Source organism: Canis aureus, chromosome 8, assembly GCF_053574225.1.
Source record: "Canis aureus isolate CA01 chromosome 8, VMU_Caureus_v.1.0, whole genome shotgun sequence".
In the NCBI taxonomy this organism is placed as follows: Eukaryota; Metazoa; Chordata; class Mammalia; order Carnivora; family Canidae; genus Canis; species Canis aureus.
In genome coordinates, this window is record NC_135618.1 from 7231395 (window position 1) to 7249269 (window position 17875).

General features: G+C 42.1%; 1 protein-coding gene across 4 annotated transcripts in view; it reads left to right on the forward strand.

Annotated features, from left to right (window-relative positions):
- Positions 1 to 17875, forward strand: part of ST6GALNAC3 (ST6 N-acetylgalactosaminide alpha-2,6-sialyltransferase 3) — a 523337-nt gene that overhangs the window by 221826 nt on the left and 283636 nt on the right. For all 4 annotated transcript variants that reach the window (XM_077905084.1, XM_077905083.1, XM_077905086.1 and 1 more), the window contains exon 2: positions 12693 to 12887. In XM_077905084.1, the coding sequence (XP_077761210.1) occupies positions 12693 to 12887 (195 nt within the window). The remainder of the gene's footprint in view (positions 1 to 12692; positions 12888 to 17875) is intronic.

A 17875-nucleotide genomic window follows, 5' to 3' on the forward strand; every position in this document is an offset into this window, starting at 1 on the left:
TTAGTCCATTACGTGGCAAGTTCTAAAGCAGAATGGAGAGTTCCTGAACCCCAGATAGGACACTTACCGTTTTCCCTGAAAGTCAGCATAAATATTTGATAGCGTCTCCCTTTCTGTGAGGGGCCCCTCTCTCAGTGGGAATGGTATCTAGTATCCCTTAGCAGAGCAGAATTATTTGTTTTCTTAAGCTTTTCTTTATGTCCTGGAGGTGGATTCTAAAAGCTCCTAAAGTATTTTGATTTTGAATTCTCACAAAAGTATTTTTTCTTTCACAGTAATTCAATATAAAAGGCAATAAAAGTGATATATTCAGAAGTATTCAGGACCCGCTATCAGGGCCACATGGGAATAAACTATCTTGCCACTTGCACATCCCACGGGAGAAAAGAATCACAATTCACATATAGGAAATATTTAATGTGTTTGCCTCCGTTTTGCTCATATTGTCTGCTCTGCTGAAAGGCAGATTTCTTGCAGATAAAAGCTGCCCTATCTGGCTGAACTGCTCATCTATTTTGCTCAGGAAGAAAAGCCTTTGTTAAAATCAGAAGCAACACCTGATTTTAAAAATATTGCCTAAAAATAACAAAAATGCAGGAAGATATCAAATTATGCTGAGATTATGGGCCGACTTGGTGCTTTGGGAAATTACCAAACAAATTTGGCAGATATTGTCTTTAAGTGAACAGGCATTAGGTTTCCTAACCATCGCCTTGTGAATTGGTGGCTCAGTGCTGGAGAGTACACTAGGCCATAGTGTACTAGTGGCAGGCCCACAGACGCAGGGTTGAAGGTGGTGAACCATGCCACACCCACTCGGGCTTTCAAGACTGTTCACGGATTACTTGTGTGTTTTCAAGGTTTGTGTACACAAGACTTCTGACTTGGCTGCTTTTGCCAATGAGGAAGCACTGGTGAACAAGGCAGCTAGAGCTTCTGCTTTTCAAGAATTCAAGAACTTTCTAGCAGGGAAAGAGATACTAGGCCAACCCTTGCACCAGTGAACAGTGATATGCAGGGGAGGTTCGGTATATTGTGGGGCAAGCCCTGTAGCAATTGTGCAAGTTCAATCTTTGGGACTTAATTCTGCCAAAACAATACCCACCCAGGCTGGGTCTTGGGCACCAGAGCTGAGATTTTAGTTAAAATATTAAGATCTAGTGCAAGTTAACTCCTGTCAACTGAATGTTGCTAAATTTTGGGAAGTGGCCTCTGTTTCTCCACATCTACTTATTGGTAAGTCTTCCCCCTAGAACTACCTTTGTGAATATTTTTATGATAATGTTTACTGAGTAAATCTGAGTATTTGACTTGTAGAAGCAACAAATCTCCAGAAAGACCTTCATCTTTATGCAGTTGCATATAAGATACAAAACCAGACATTTTCTTAATTTAAGAAATATGCACAGAAAAGAACATTTTCATAGTCTCTTTGCATTGATTTCAGACCTTCAACAAACTAAACTCAATTTTAAAACTCCTCTTGTGAGTGCCAGGGCTTAGTGGGAGTGGTTCAACCAGGTGTTTTAACCTGTCAGTGTCTGTATATGCATGAGACTGAGCCTGATTCTGTTCTATACAACTGGGTGAAACATGGTGGAAGCTTCTTTCCAGATAAGGGTTAAAAAGGAAATAATCTCTTTTGCTGCAACTTTTTCTCAGCAGGTGCAAAATAGCTGCAATCAGGTAGGCTTTGGTAAGTGGCAGCTGCTATCTACCAAGTTGAAAGATCACAAATTCTCACCCCATTTCTATTTCAATTACATAGACACTGGGTTCAATTTGTGGGCTTCTGAAGGCATCCCTAACTCTGTGATAAGAAATGGGCCTTGACCAAGCGTGGGGCCATGTACACAGCCATGCTGCGAGCTTCACTTGTAGTGACACTAGCTCAGGCCAGTCAGGGTCCCTGGGTCATCATTATGGTGTCATTAGCCATGAGAGCCAGCTAAGATCTTGAAGACATTCCATTGTCTGGATGAAGAAATCAGGGCCTAGAAAGGATACCACCCTTACCTGTAGTCATGTTCATTATAGGCTTATCAAGGCATGGCGCTGGCCTCCAGCTGCTACTTGTTTTGTGCTACAGAGGTCAATATACCAGGTCCAATCGATGACTATCACTACTGCCTGGAGCATTGTGTTGCTAGGATTCTGAAGTTGCATCCTGATTCAAGAGGCCATGGTGCTGGGCTTGATGAGCAATGCCTGTCTGCAGAGAATGTGGGGGCCCTGTGTTTTCTGAATTTGATTGGAAGATGGAGGGGGATTGGTAATCAAATAATTGCCTTATGATTTGAAGCATGTTTCAGAACAAAGTGCTCTAGAGTCTTCCTGGAGGGTCAGGACCATTTCATGGGAGATGATGGTTAGATTTGGTCTTGAAGAATAATTAGCAGTCTTCCTCCCAGAGAAAGGAAAGAAGAAGACATTCCATGAAAGGAGAATAGCTTGTGCAGGGCACCTAATATGTGAAGAAACAAAGGAAATTAATGCTCACTCATTGCCTGCTCCGTGCTGGGCCCTGAGCTAGGGTCTTTATGCATTACATCATTATTTAACTTTCACAATAACTCTTAAGATTTTATAGGTGAGGAACATGGGCAAAGACAATTAAAATGCTCAAAGTCATATAGCCAAGTAGGGTGAGATATTAGTTACTGGGGCTCCAAAGGCATGTTAGTGGTAGCTTTTTTAGAGGGACAGGGTAAATGAGGAAGAGTGGATTGGGGAGGAAGGATAGCATTGGTTTGGATTTGGACTATTAAATTTGAGTTGCCTCTGGGACATCTAAATAGAGAAGGCTTATAGGCTGTTGGAAATATGGCACTGACTGATCTGTTTATGATAAAAATATAGATCAAAGACTCACTGGTAACAGACTTTGTATATTTCTAGGCCTCTGCTTAACAGTGGAGATCCTTCTGCCTTTGCTACCATAGCACAGGAGACTATAAGTAATAAACTAATATGCTTTATGTTGCGTGAGCGATTCAGATTACTGCCAATGCAATATTAAACCCAGAATTGATAGGAAAACTGTCTTACTTGGAAATTCAAGTGTTCTTGGCACAGTACAATTTATTAGCACCGTGAGACCTGTGCTCTGGCAAAACTCTACTTGTGTTCAGCAAAGACTTTTGAATAGATGTGTTCCTCTGCCAGGGTCAACTCTGGCCCACAGGAGGACGGTGTCCGCTCCTTAGAGAGATGTGGGGAGCTGCCACAGTTGACACCCGTGCATGGAGATGGGGTATGACATGCATATGTGGGCAAGGTCATTGATCCATGTCCAAACAAAGAGGGCTTTAAAAAATATATATATTTTTTTAACTTGCACATTTTCAGAAAGAAGAAAAAAAAAAAAAGGCTTTTATGTTGGTGAATTCTAACGTCCTGGGCAACTCCAGGACTTTTTGTTATTCTTTCTTTGTGGACTTGTGGTTATGGCTCCTTTAGAGTACACAGCAAGGGATAGGTGTTTAAAATAATCCAGGTCCCATTCCTGATTCACTTTGCTCTCCAGGAGGAGGAAGAGGATGAGGATAATGGTGATGACAAAGATTTTGATACCACCATACTTCATTGATTTTAAAATGTTATTCTTCCCACACATCCGAGAGTGAGGTGCGGGGTATACTCAATACCACCTTCAGCCACTCGCAGCCTGCAATGAAGTTGAATTCTCCCAGATAGGATTTGCATTGTTTCCAACAGTCACCTGGGGATACTACCAACCTGAGACCTTTAAATTGAATTATTTACTGAGAGTTTTCTGGAATCACAACGGTAGTGTGAACTTGTATCAAAAACCTGCATGAGTACCTGCTTGTGGTTCGAATTCTCAGGGGAGATTATTTTTCCTTTCTCTTCTCTTGCTGTGCCTTTCTGAATGGCAGCTTTATTTCTGGAATATTCTAACTTTAAGGAAATAGCATTTTGGTGTCTTAGCTTTTTGCACAGGTCTGTTATTAGACTCCCCATCTTGCTTTCCTTTCCACCATATTTTGAGTAACCGTGTATCTGACAATTGACGGTATCTTATTGTTGATGAAATACTGTTACCAATAAAAGCTAACATTTACTGAGTGCTTTCCCTTTGCCAGGCAGTGCCTTTAGGGTTCTTTATAGGTAGTAACTCATTTAAACCGTTAACAAACATAGTAGGTAGGTACTGTTGTTTCTCCAATTTCAGGTAAGAAAACGGAAGCACAAAAAGGTTAAGAGCAACGTGCCCAAGGTTACATACATCGACTCGTGTAGCATTACCTGACCACCCTGAGTCTACTGATAGGCTACTGGTGAGAATCTGTTTCATCCGGGTAAAGTACTTGCTGAGGAGTCTGGATAGAGTCACAGGAACTGGGTAGCAAAGGGGCTTTAGAGAATGTTGAGATGCCAGCCTGAGAGAGGGAGGGAGGAAATGACAGATGTGACATGAGACTTCTAGGCATCCACACTTCCTTTCCTACTTCACTGGTTATAAGGAGAATCACGCGGGGTGACAGGTCTCAAAGTGTTTTTAAAGATAGATGCTGTACAGTATTAACGTGGCGTAGATTCACAGAAAGATTAAGGGTCTCATCATTGTTTTCAGGGTTGTCATTGTCATCATTATCGTGATGTCTCCGGGCATGACCCCCTCCCTCATGACACCAGGATCACCAGAAGTTATCCTCATCTTCTTCTGTGTCCTGAATAACCTTGAAAGTAAAAATTGGATTCTAAGAGACAAATTCATCTCTGTAAGAGTGAAAGATGCCAAGCAGATGTTTATAGAAACTAAAACAAACAAACAAACAAACAAAACACAAAAACCCAAAAACAAAAGGCCAGTGGTCCATAAGGGGGCAGAAAATTAAACAAAATCACCTGGTCTGGTTGCCTAATTATCTTCATTGTCTCTGGTTAGTTAGCACCTCTCTTCCCTCTCCAGAAAGCCAGGGGTACAGAGAGGCAACAACAGGCAGACTGGAAGATATTTGCTCCCCTAAGTTCCAAGAATTTAATGAAAAAAAAAAAAAAAAGAGGTCACCTCTTCAGGCTCACCTTCTTCAGGGCAATCTGTCCCAATCTCTGATGTTCTCATCATGAGAACTGGCCCTTGGGATTAAATTTCCCTGTGTCTATCTGCACAGCCACACGGAGAGACGTTGCTCTCTGGGCCCCTCGTTCTACATACTCCATACCAATCTGCAGCTCTATCTTGTGTATCTGAAGAATTTTGATTTCCCTCTGCCCTGTGACAGGACATATGCCGAGGCAGTATGATCAAGATGAAAGGCAAAATGAGATAAGCTGGCTTTATGTAATTTTTCAAAATGAAACAAACTCAGTCAATGTAGCCATGATTGTTTTCATTGGATATTATAGCAGTTCGAAAATCAAATCAGGACAGGAAAAACCTAAGTCCTCTCCTCAAACAATATGGAAAAGATGTGTAGGCGTACAAAATATTTATTGACAGTTTTCATTATGGTTTTAATATAGGTGCTAGAACATTCAGTGTGACCCCTTATCGTGTCACCTGACAGACTCATAGTGCTCGTGCTAACTTGAGCTTCTCTATGGTGTTTGCAACTACAGGGGATCCCTTTAGGCAAAAAAAAAAATCCCTGAAGAAATTTTGGTTACCTGTAATTCCTCTCTAGGACTCTTCTGCAGAGAATAATGTATGACAGTGGTGCCCATGAGAATTCTATTGCCTTGGTTTTTGTCTGTCGCATTGGTAATTCTTACTGGACTGTACCTGTTTCTGATGGTGACACATTGACATGGGTTCCAGATTCTTAAAGCAGGTCACCATATTGAAGGCTGTCTGCTAATTAATTTTTTTTAAATGAAACCATCAGCATTATGCTGTTTCGCTGCATCTTCCTTGTGTAGAGGGATTGCAGAATTGTGGAGCTAAGAAAGGAAGACATCTCCATGTTATCCTGTTGGTTCCTAGGAACTGCTGGTAATGGGACTCCATTCTATTGATTGACAAAGGGCACCTAATATTCTCTAGCAGAAGTGGAAAAGTAATTGCTTTATTTTCCCTGAGTGCTAACCAATGGTACCCTGACGTTGTCTTGTTAGTACTGGGAATAAAGCCAGAATTAAATTTGCCTACAAATTACTGATTTTGAGGTAAATATAATTACCATGCTTCAGATCAGCCACTTAATTTTCCATATGAATTATTTTGTTTATTGACAACATGTATTACAAAATCTACTTAGGGTTAGTACCAGTTTTTAAAATTTCCGAACCAGTCCTCCAGGAGTGTCCCCTTCCGTATGAGTAAAATCAACAGCTGGGTTAATTCATACACTAGATCACAGGCTCTGGAGTCAGAATATCTGAGTTAAATAACTGTGTTTAATATTTTCTTGCTCTGTGACCTTGGGCAAGTCACTCACTCTCTCTACATCTCTATTTCTTTGTCTGGAAAATGAGGATTACAGACGTATTTCTCCAACTCATAACACTTGCTAAACATTGTCTTCTATTAAGACTCTGATGACTGTTCATACGTAAATACTCTATCTGGACTTGAATCCTGGTTCCCCTTAGTAGGAAAAGAAAAGCCAGTCGCTAAGAGCAACAATAACAGTTTTTGTCTTGAGAATTTACTGTCTATGAGTGATATCTGATGAAGTGGCCCATTTTGCTCTTGTCATTGTCTTTCCCAGAAGGGTCTTTCCCACCTCCTCATCCACAGACCATACCATGTCCAGAGTGAGCTTCCCAAAACAAATCTGGTCCTGTCTGTCTCTCACACAGACCTCTTGTTTGGATTCTGTGGTGTAAGTCCAGACACCTTGGTGGGATATACAAGACCTTCCAGAGTCAGATCCCCTTCTGCCTCTCTAGAGTGGATCTAGAGAGATCCACTCCTCCTGCCCTCCTCAGAGTCTACTCCCAAACTACATTTCTTTTAGGCTATTACATTTTCTTCCGCAGCTTTATGCATTCTGAGATGCTACTTATTCTCTTATCTTGATCTTGTTTGGCATTCACTACTGTCTTCTTGATGACCTCAGTGAGTCTGTCCCCAGCTCTGTTGCCTAAGGTATGGACTCCACCAATTTAGGTCTGGCCCCCTGTTATTACCTCCCTTGCCTCATCCCCCCTTCCAACAAATGGGTGGTGTTTTCCCTCAGAGTTCACTAGAGTTTAATAAGCAGGATCCAGAGTGTTGATTTAATAGATAAATAAAACAAATGAAGATCTTATCTGTATACTCTGAGCTTTGCTAATTCATCCTTGTACACATGAGAAAAGGCTTTATTGTGTTTTGGGAGAACCACATTTGGAGCTTGGCCAATGGCACAAGGTAGAATTAAATTGATGATACAATTTTGTACATGGGAGAAGAATTTTTATTTGATAAGGTCGCAAATATGTAGTGGGTAGGCACTCGTCAATTTGTGAGGTGTTTGGACACTCATATAAATAACACAATCAACACCAATATTTATTATGGATAAATGACAGCATATGGACAAAAATATATACAGTTTTATCCTGGAAAGCAACGAGTTTAGTAATTAAATAATACTACTTAAATGGAAACATACAGCTTTATACTATTGTTAATTATTTATGAAAAAGAAACCAAAAAAACCTATCAACTTGCTAAATTAAAAAGGTAAAGACTTCATCCTGAGGTTAAAGACCTTAGGTAGAAAGAATAGAAACATACAAACCTTAATATAGCTTGCAAATTTGCTAGGTACAAATATTTGCAATTGTTTTCTCCTTAAATCATGAATTCTCTGTGGGTGTTATTTTGAAATAGGTATTTCTGCTATAAGTCTGATAAATGATATTCCAACTCTAAAGAGCAAGCAACTGGAATGCCACATTTTTGATGCATATTTTTGCAGCACAGAGGGGATTAAATTCTAAATGTCTCAGCTGTTAAAGGCCCCTTCAGACTTGCCCAAAATGAGGAACAAAGAAGGAGAAAGCTTTCCCTAAAGCAATTCATCAGATCTATTTGGGCACAGTGACATTCTCTCAGAGCTTGTGTGGGTAAGTTTCACTGAATAGTTCAAGGGTGTGCAGCTGCTTGGAATATTTGAAAAAAAGATATCTCCAAGTTTTTATCATGCATGCACATGGGCTGGCCAATTCTTACCAACTGGCTAGTGGCCAAAAAGGCTCTGACAATTAGTAGTTATATCATGATAATAACATCTCCCATTTTTGAGTACTCACTGTGTGCCAGCACGATGCATTTTCCACCTGTTGTATTATTTTAAGACCATACTTCTTTTTTTTTTAAGTAGACTTCATGCTGAACACAGGCTTGAACTCAAGACTCTGATGTTGAGAGTCACAGGCTCTGCTGACTGAGCCAGCCAGATGCCCCTAAAGTTCATACTTCTGATCTTAGATTTAATGACCTATTAAATTCTTTTTTTTTTAATTAAAATTTTTTTTATTAGATATTGTATTTATTTGTTCATGAGAGACACAGAGAGAGAAGCAGAGACACAGGCAGAGGGAGAAGCAGGCTCCGCACAGGGAGCCCAATGTGAGACTCGATCATGGACCTGAGATCATGCCCTGAACCAAAGGCAGACGCTGAACCGCTGAGCCACCCAGGCGTTCTGAGGAATGATCTATTAAAGTTAATGCCTATTTTTGCAGTATGAAAACTTTGTCAGATGGAGTCTTATACATTATAAACTTGATGAGTACTTGCTGTTGTTTTTTTCCTACCTAGTTGCTGGTTGTTGGATCTGAGATGCCCCGATTACTTGAGTAAAGGCAGCAGTGATCACTTCCATGAACAGATGGGTAGACGTAGAGCATAGAAATAGGTAGAGTCTTCTAATTTGTCGAGTGCTGATGGACTCAAAACAATCTCTAGAACAAGTCACTGATGGAATAAGCTTAAGTGACTGGAAACAAGGCATCGTGGTGTGTTGGATGGCAATCTCAAATATGATGATGTGATTGATGCATTTTCACTTGATTGGAAAGTGAAGAATGTTTTCGTATTACAAAGCATAAGCACTTTTATGCGTTTCTCCTTTCGTGATCCTAATGTAAGATGGATGGGACAGATAACTGGATCTGAGTGAATTCATTTGGCCTACTATTTTTTTGTGTTTCGATTTGAACCCTGTCTACTTCCTTACCATCACCTCCCACCGCATACGGTCTATGTACCAAATCATTTGCAGGTTTCTAACCGACTTCAGGCCTTAGTCTATGCTGTTCCCTCTGCCTGGAAAGCCTTTCCCATCTTCACTTGTCTAACTCCTCCTCATTCTTCAGGACTTCTTTTGAATACTGCCCCCCGCCCCAAACCAGCATTCCTGGAACCATCCCATGCACACCCCTTCCCACTTCCTCTGAGCTGGCCCAGCGCCCTGTGCGTGACCTCCACTACCTCATTTGATGTTTGGCATCACACCCTTCTGTTTACTTTCCAGGTGTCCTAAGGTGTGACTCTAGAGGCGCTGTCTTACGGTCTTTTATGGTTTTATTTCTGCTTCTCAGCACCTCACCAAATCTGTACAGGGCACGGGCTCTTGAGTACATGGGACTTGAAGAAGGAGATACATTCCTGTACATCATACACAGTAGCATGTTGTGACTTCTCCAACGCCCCGGACCCTCTCTCTCTCTCTCTCTCTCTCTCTCTCTCTCTCTCACACACACACACACACAGTCTCATTGCATTCTGCTAGACTTCCAGGAGCCTCATCCACAGTTTGCATAGTGATCGCCGAAGCTCAAGGTCATGCTTTGGCAGGAATGACTGCCAGGCGGAGGCGGATGCCCATCCGTGTTGCATAGTGTCGTCCTCGCTGTCTCCAGTGCAGAACGTGCTGGAACTCCAGCATTTTCTGGTGAAATTTCAGGGGGGCAGGATATCAGCCCTCTGAGAATGCTTTCATGTTCAACGAGAGTGCTGAAACGTAAAGAAAGGCAGAGGCTCCGGTCGAGGCAGGCCTGAGCCATGAAAGGAACACCTCTGCCCCCCGCAGAATACGATTCCGGGTCGAGCACAGGGGTGTCCGTGGGGCTTCCATTCTCCATTTGCTCCCGTCATCCTCTCTGGGCTCATTATTTGGTTCCCTTTGATAAAACACGGGAGGCAGACGTGGATTACTAGGGAGCAGACTTTGACAACTGTGATTTCATTTCAGTTTGAAGCCTCTCTCCACAAACGGTTGATTTATTTTCCTCTCGTGTATGCATTATGTGTGGCTGTGTAAGATCAGGGAATTCAGAAAGGCCCTCTGTGCCTTTGTCCCCAAGCCCCCAGCCATGCAACGCAGTGCAGGTACCAGGAGGGCCAGAGAGCCCTGCCGATCTCTGGAATAGACAAAGGCACGGATCCCATCTGAGTCTCCTTCAAAGAAAACTGCTGCTTTGCAACAAGCTCCCGGATGGCGATAAAAAAGGTTCTTACCTGTTTACTTAATGGGTGACTGGCCTCTTTGCTTTTATTTAGCCATCTGTTCTGGTCTGTGTCCCTTTAAACTTGTAAGATCCATCACCTCATTTAAGCTGTTACCTTGACACATTGCAATGTTGTGGACATAATGATTCCACAGAGGAGCAAATTAAAACAGTTTTTCATGATTAGAAGGTTAAATGAGGTAAGGCGGTGGGAGTTAGTGGTGAGATAAGGGGTTTTGAGGAAGCAGAACTCAAGGGACTTTCAGGTGATTGAGAAATGAGGCTGGCTTGATGGAGGGATGGGGCCTTTACAGATGATGGGGGCTGAGCAAGAGCAACGACTTCCTTTGGGGTCTCTGGCTTCTGGGGGCTTATTCCACTGTCCTTGTAGAGACTGGGATCATGGCCCAGGAGGGGACAGGGGCTGGCTTTGGGTTCCTTTTCTCCTTTGGGATGTTCTGTGAAGAGCAAAAAGAAGCCTATTTCACCAGGCAGTGGTGAGCTGGAAACACAACAATGACGCATACGCACTCGTGCTGGAAACGTTATCTGGCCTCCTTTAAGTTTGAAGAAGAATCAAGGGCCAAGACCAGCTTCACGGAGGAATATCTCCTTGCACCTTCACCCTGGACTCGAAGGCAGGGTTGTTTCTGACACCTGCCCTCTGCTCCACTCTTTCTTCTTGCTCTAGACTTGACCTTCCACCTGCCCCCCGGATGGCTCCATTCAGATGACCCGCCATCTGGATGAAAACGAGGACTTAGAAAGCCCAGGGTTTTATCCTCTTAATCTTTTATATCAGTTCTTGCTCTGACTGCTCTGGTTTCTCCTGATAGGACCAGTATTCTTGCAGTTACCTGTCTAGACTCAAACTCTCCGGCATCTCTGAATTTTCCATCGGCACCTCGGTCCCATCAGGAGCCACGCTCTCTGCCTACCTCCTAAACTGAGTTTCTCACATCGTTTTCTACCTTCGTGCCCCTCACCACTGCTCTGGTGTCCACCCCTCATTCCTTCTGTCCCAGCAAGGTGGAGTAGCGTCCTAACTAGTTGCTGCCTAGCTTTAGTTTCTCCTGCTCTAAAACATCTAAAGCACTGACGTTTGATGGTATCAGTCACCTTTAAAAAAATTAAACAATCGAACAAACAAAACCCCCTTTGGTTTTCCGTCACCTAGCAAACTCCGTAGACTCCTCAGCGTGGTGCTGCAGGCGGCCTCCATACAGTTACCATTTGCGTTTCCAGCTTTTTCTCCTCCTCTGTGCCCCAGGAAGACAAAGTGCTGTGTAGCTATGAGTAACCCCATGTTTCTTGCTGCCTTGGGGTGCTCCCTCTACCTAGAAAGCGTCACTCACACATCTCTACCGATTAAAACTCATGCATTTTATCCAGCCCCATCTCAACAGCATCTCTGCTTTCCCCCACCCCAGTCAGCTGCAGTTGCTCCTGCGCTTGTTCCATGGCAACACATTTACAGGAATGTTCTTACGCTGCTTGGCATAGATTTTTTTTTTGTCCCGCTCATATTCTTAGCTTTTTGAGTCTTACCTTTTGCATGTTCTATAGCACAGGCGAAGTTTCCTGCGTGTCATGCGTGCTGGATAAAGAAACAAAGTAGTTGTTGATAGAGTGTCTACAAGGACGTGAAAAATCCATCCACTTATTTGTTCATTTGTTGATTCGCTCAAATGTTTCTTGGGCGCCTACAACTGTGTTAAGGACCTGGGGTTCAGAGAGATCATTATGACAGTACGTGCGCCTTCTCCAGGACATCACGATTAGATGGAGGAAAAGTCACGTAAATAATTATACGATGAAATATGTGCAACAATAGATGTGCCTGCGAGGTATGAGAGCGGCAGGACTACTTGTTTCTAGTAGGGCAGATAGGTTGGGGTGAAGGGATGATGGTGGAAGGGGCCTGAGCAGTTAGGAAGGGCTTCCTGTAGTTGGGAATGTGTGGTTTGCATTTTGAAAATGGAAGAGAAGTCGTTGAGGAATACAGGGAAGCGAGGAAGGGTAGGGATAGAAGGAAAGTCGATGTAAGAGAGCTGCCCTGCTTGCTCTCAGAGGCTCACCAAAGCGACCCGGTCACCAAATGATTACATTCTGTCTCCAAGTGAAATATCCTCAAGGGCACAGTCCTTTGATCCCTTTGAAAGAAAAAGCGAGAGAAATAAAGAAACCTCCCTCTGTGACTACTTTTGGTTGAAAGTCATTCATTTGTTCATTCATTCACTCATTCTTCTTCTTCTTTATTTTTTTTTTTAATGTTTTTGTAGCGAAAGTCAATGATTGCAGTGAGCTTCATAGCCGCGTTCCTCTTCCTGCTGGTTGTACGCCTTGTAAATGAAGTGAATTTCCCACTGCTGCTAAACTGCTTTGGACAGCCTGGCACAAAATGGATCCCATTCTCCTACACATATAGGCGGCCCCTTCGAACTCACTATGGCTACATAAATGTGAGGACACAAGAGGTAAGACCTCAGAGGGTTTCCTAGGATTCGTGAGTATCCAAGGTAACAGGCTCCCAATCACTGAACTTACTCTCTCTACCCCTACAGGCTTCTTTGGGTCCCTGGCATTTTCTGTTTTCTCATTCTTAGACATTTACTGACACATGCCTAAAGTCTGCTGACCCCGCTACACCAAATCCTCTGATTCACTAGCTTCATGTGGAGTTGAGGAGGCAATTACTTGTTTTCCTGGTGGTTTGTGGCATAACATACATATCTTTCTATTTCAAAACTCTGATCAGCAGTTACCAGCTGGAGAACTGGCTGGCTTTATTTCCTGGAGGTCAACTGGTTGGGGACAGCTCTTTGTAGAACTGCAGAGAAGCATTTATTTTCTTTAAAACTCTGTAATCCTTAGACCTGGAGCTAGAAAGGCCAAGCTGATTTTAAAATTCTCCATGGCTGCAGAGATAATGGGATTTAAAGAGTCTCCAAATTTAAAGGGGTTAAAATCATTTAAGTCCCTTAATCACTGAACCTCTAAATCTCCGTAGCCATTTGGTAGTACAGGAGAGGATGGAGGCACATGGACAACTGGAAAGTATGCTACAATGTGCTAATAGCATGTTTGCAAGCAAGGATTTGTATCGTGGAGGGAAGTAAAAAATAATGAACCTCCCAAAATGTGTGAAGTGTCAAGAAGTGGTTAATTCAATTGTTTTCACTATTTGTTTCTATAGGGTGGGATAAATGCGAGATTAATATTTATAGATGTGAAGTCCAAAGGCTAGTTGGAGTTGTTGGTGACAAGGGTGCAAGTCACCTCACTGGGAAGAGTTTTGGATCAGATCCCATTGAAAGGCCATGTTGTAGAGATACTAGAGAGGAGACTTAGGTACAAAAAACTAGCTGCTCCTGTCCCGAGAGCTATTCTTTTTTTTTTTTTTTTTTCTTTTTCTGAGAGCTATTCTTAGTATCCAGGGAAGATTACTGAAAGCTGGCTTGGCCCATCCCCTTTTGTAAGCAATATTAGTCATTGCTTCTGGTTAATTTGGTTTTTTTGAAAATTCTTTTCTGTATCTGTAGGATTTACAGCCTTTTTATTAGACCTTTATAGTAAAAAGAAAAAATGCACCATTAATAACTGGTAAATTCTTAGGAGACTTGCTTGATGTTTATCCTTTCAATGGTTTTAAATTAATTTTTTAAAAAGTGCCCATTGCTTGCATTTGTTCAGTGTCCTAATAAATTGATTACCTGTATAAAGATGGATCTCTTAGAGAATCGTTTGTGTCACTCTCATCTTCTGTTACTTTCATTTTTGGCTGTTACTGAATATTCTGTAACTGCTGGATTGTGTCGATCATCTCACAAGTGCCTGTTACAGGTAGAAAATGAAACGTGAGTAAAATGTCTCATGAATTACTCTCGTGAGTGAAATCCCACCAAATATTAAAGATCCTGTCATTTATCTAAATATTAATGGATTGGATCTTGGAGCAGTACTGGAAAACTGACCTGAAGATGCAGTTCTTTAATTAAAGTCACATCAACCAGGCTACCTTTGAAATTCTGTTGGTATAGTTTTTTTTTTTTTTAATTTTTATTTATTTATGATAGTCACAGAGAGAGAGAGAGAGAGAGAGAGAGAGGGGCAGAGACATAGGCAGAGGGAGAAGCAGGCTCCATGCACCGGGAGCCTGATGTGGGATTCGATCCCGGGTCTCCAGGATCGTGCCCTGGGCCAAAGGCAGGCGCCAAACCGCTGCGCCACCCAGGGATCCCGGGATAGTTTTTAATATAGTGAATTTATCAGATGATACTGATCATTATTTTGCTCCCACAGAGGGTCCATCTTGGGAGGAAGCATGATTCCTGGAAAGAGTTTTTAAGCTTTGGAGGCTCACAGGCATGGGTTGCGTGCCAGTTCTGACATGTAGAAAGTAAGGACAGCAACAGTAACTGTCAAAATTATTATAAATACCAGATGGGCAAAAAATTAGGAAGCTGACTATAGCAAGTGTTGGTGAGGATATAGAACAATAGGATTTTGTTTTTGAGAGAGAGAGAGGGGCAGAGGGAGAGGGAGCAAGAGAATCTTCAGCATATTCCACGCTCAATGCAGAGTCTGACGTGGGGCTCGATCTCACAACCCTGAGATCATGACCTGAGCTGAAATCAAGAGTTGGATGCTTAACTGACTGAGCCACCCTGGTGCCCCTAGAACAATAGAGATTCTTATACACTAGTATGGGCAATATAAATTGGAACAACCATTTTAGAAAAAAAATAGCTTCCTCTTATCGAGTGGAGTTGAAGATCTGCAATACACCACGCCCCAGAATTTCCAGTCATTGAAATACTGGAGACGTTCATGAGCACACGCACCAGGAGGCTTATGTGGCAGCATTATTCAAAATAGCTAGAACCTGGAAGCAACCCAAGTGTCTGTCAGAAGGAGAATGGATTAAAATTGTGCTACATACCCTGAAATACCCTACAGCCATGAAAATGAAGAAACTGCTATGCATGACACTATGGATGAATCTTACATAAACAATTTTGAGCCAAAGATGCAAGAATAATAAAATGCAGAGTGTGATTCTGTTTATAGATCACAGGAAACAGCAAAACTAAATGATGTTGCTTAGGGACATATATTGGAGATAAAACTACAAAGAAAAAAAGAATAAGAAAATTATCGTCATAGAAGTGAGGAGAGAGTTTGTTATCAGGGTGGGTTTCTGGATATGTGCAGTATCCTGTCTCTTGATCCAGTTGGAAGTTACATGGGTGTTCACATCCTGAGTATTTATTAAGCACACGTTCATGTTGTTTCACTTCTGTGCATGTCTATTTCATAATAAAAAAAAAATTTAAAAATATATCCTGAGCCCAGGTAGGGTATTTCCTGACCAGGAATCATTACAAAGCATTTCACCTAATTCAACAGCAGGAAGTAATTAAAAAGAGGCAGCGGGGCATTAAGCAACCTAAAACAAACTAGAAATATTTGAAATAGGCAATTTTACCAAATGCAAAGACTAACAGATATACAGGTAACTTATTCCTCTAGTCTCTGCATGACTGAGAATTTCCATACTGTAACATGAGTGCAGGTGATGAGCGGGAAATTTTGCATGGAAGTTGAAAAACAATATAATAATATCCAAAGAGAAGGATGGATTTTCCTCAAACAGTTTTAGGATAAATTGAGAGGAAAAGCAAAATTTGGTGGCTCTTTACCTCCCTTTTCATTGATTTCATCTTTCCTTCTCAAGAGTTCCACCCCATTCTCACCCCCATGTCTGCGCTTCTCTCTTACTCCCAAATGCTCTGTGCGCTGGCCCTCACCAGATAATTGGCTTCAGATGTAATCCTTGCCAGAGACGGTTGCATTTAAATAAGGCTTGCATTAAATAAGGGAAGAAAAAAATCTTCAAGAACCAAAGTAATGTAGCTTAAATGATAGGTGGTAGACTTGATGTTATGAGGCAAACAGCTTCAAGAGTGACCCTCAAACCTCGCTTCAAGGATGGCCACACACTCCTATGTTCCTATTCTCTCCAATTTAATCAGGAGAAGAGTCAATAGCCATGGCTTAGCTGAGTCAAGTGGTCACCAAGCTGATGTGTTTATTTTAATATCTTGGTCCTTGAGGTTTTCTCAAGCTTCTCAGAAGAAAGCACAAGCTTCCTAGAAACCACCAGACTTCCAGGAATTTTTTGAGCATGTAGGCATGCCAGCAATGATTTCCAGACCTAGAACATCTGCAAACGTGATCATTGCCGATGATGGCTTTATTGCCTGTTGCGTTAGCTGGACCAGACGTTGCCGCCACTGAATAAAGGTTTGGTGAGCAAAAATGTTTACCAGAGAGGATCTCTCTCCGCTACTGTCTAAAACAAAGTGGGGGTGGGAGGGGGGCAGAATTAGGTTGAAGATATAGTGGACTTTGGGGAGAGCTGGGTTGCTTGGGAGCAAAATCTGATTCTCTGGTTCCTGTTAAAAATGAGATGAGCTCTGGTCCCTTTGGCTCGGCTCAAGTGGAAGTATAGGCAGTCTTATGAATCTACGGCAGTCTGTCCTGAAGGCCTCACAGATGGTAAATTATACTCTGTTCAAGCTTGGCTTGATTTTATCAATACCCTGTTCTTGAATGACCTATTCTCAAGGGAAGTGCCCAAAGTAAAAGTACAAGGAATACAAGAAAGATTAAACAGGTGGACTTGCTTATATTTTAGATTGTTAGAGTATTTTTTTTCCCCTGGTTCAGACCCATAAAAAGGACTATGTTTTGAAAACTATGGAGACTTATTCTAGAGGATTTAAATTGAAAGAATTAAAATACCCTTCCCACCAAAGCATGGACATTCTAAAAATCAAATAATGGGTGGTTGGCTCCCATTCTTTACCCTGTGGCCCTTCTCTTTCTTAACCAGTATAGGCTAAAGTCCTTATCTTTGGGGAAGGAGCAGTCTTGAGAGGCAGGGAAGTAAAATGAGTATCCGTGAACTGGGTAAGTGCTGAAGTCCTGAAAGTCCCTGCTGGCCTCAGAACCTGGAATTCCTCATCAGTACTTCTGTTTGATCTGACATCAACCATAAGGTAGTACCAAACTGAAGTGTGGACCTAGGGAGATTTAACTTTTTCAGTTGGCCTTGTACTCCCCCTGCACTCCACCCCGCTTTAATTCCTGACCCCCTAGCTGCTCAGATTTGCCCGCCAATGTCTTTACTGTGTTCATAATGCAACTCTCCATTTTACTAGGACGCATCTGGGGGAGCCCACCTATAGCAATATGGCAGAGTTACTGTATTCTCATTTGACCTTGGACATGGTAAAAAGCACATGACACCCAATGTGTTTCAAAAAAAACAAAAAAACAAAAAACCCTACCAATGCTTGGCAGTAACCCATGAACTCTGCTTTCTCCTTAATGCAAATGTTAATGATTTGTTTTAAAATTAAGGAATTGTGCCAGATGGGGAAGGTGTAAAAGGCTAACT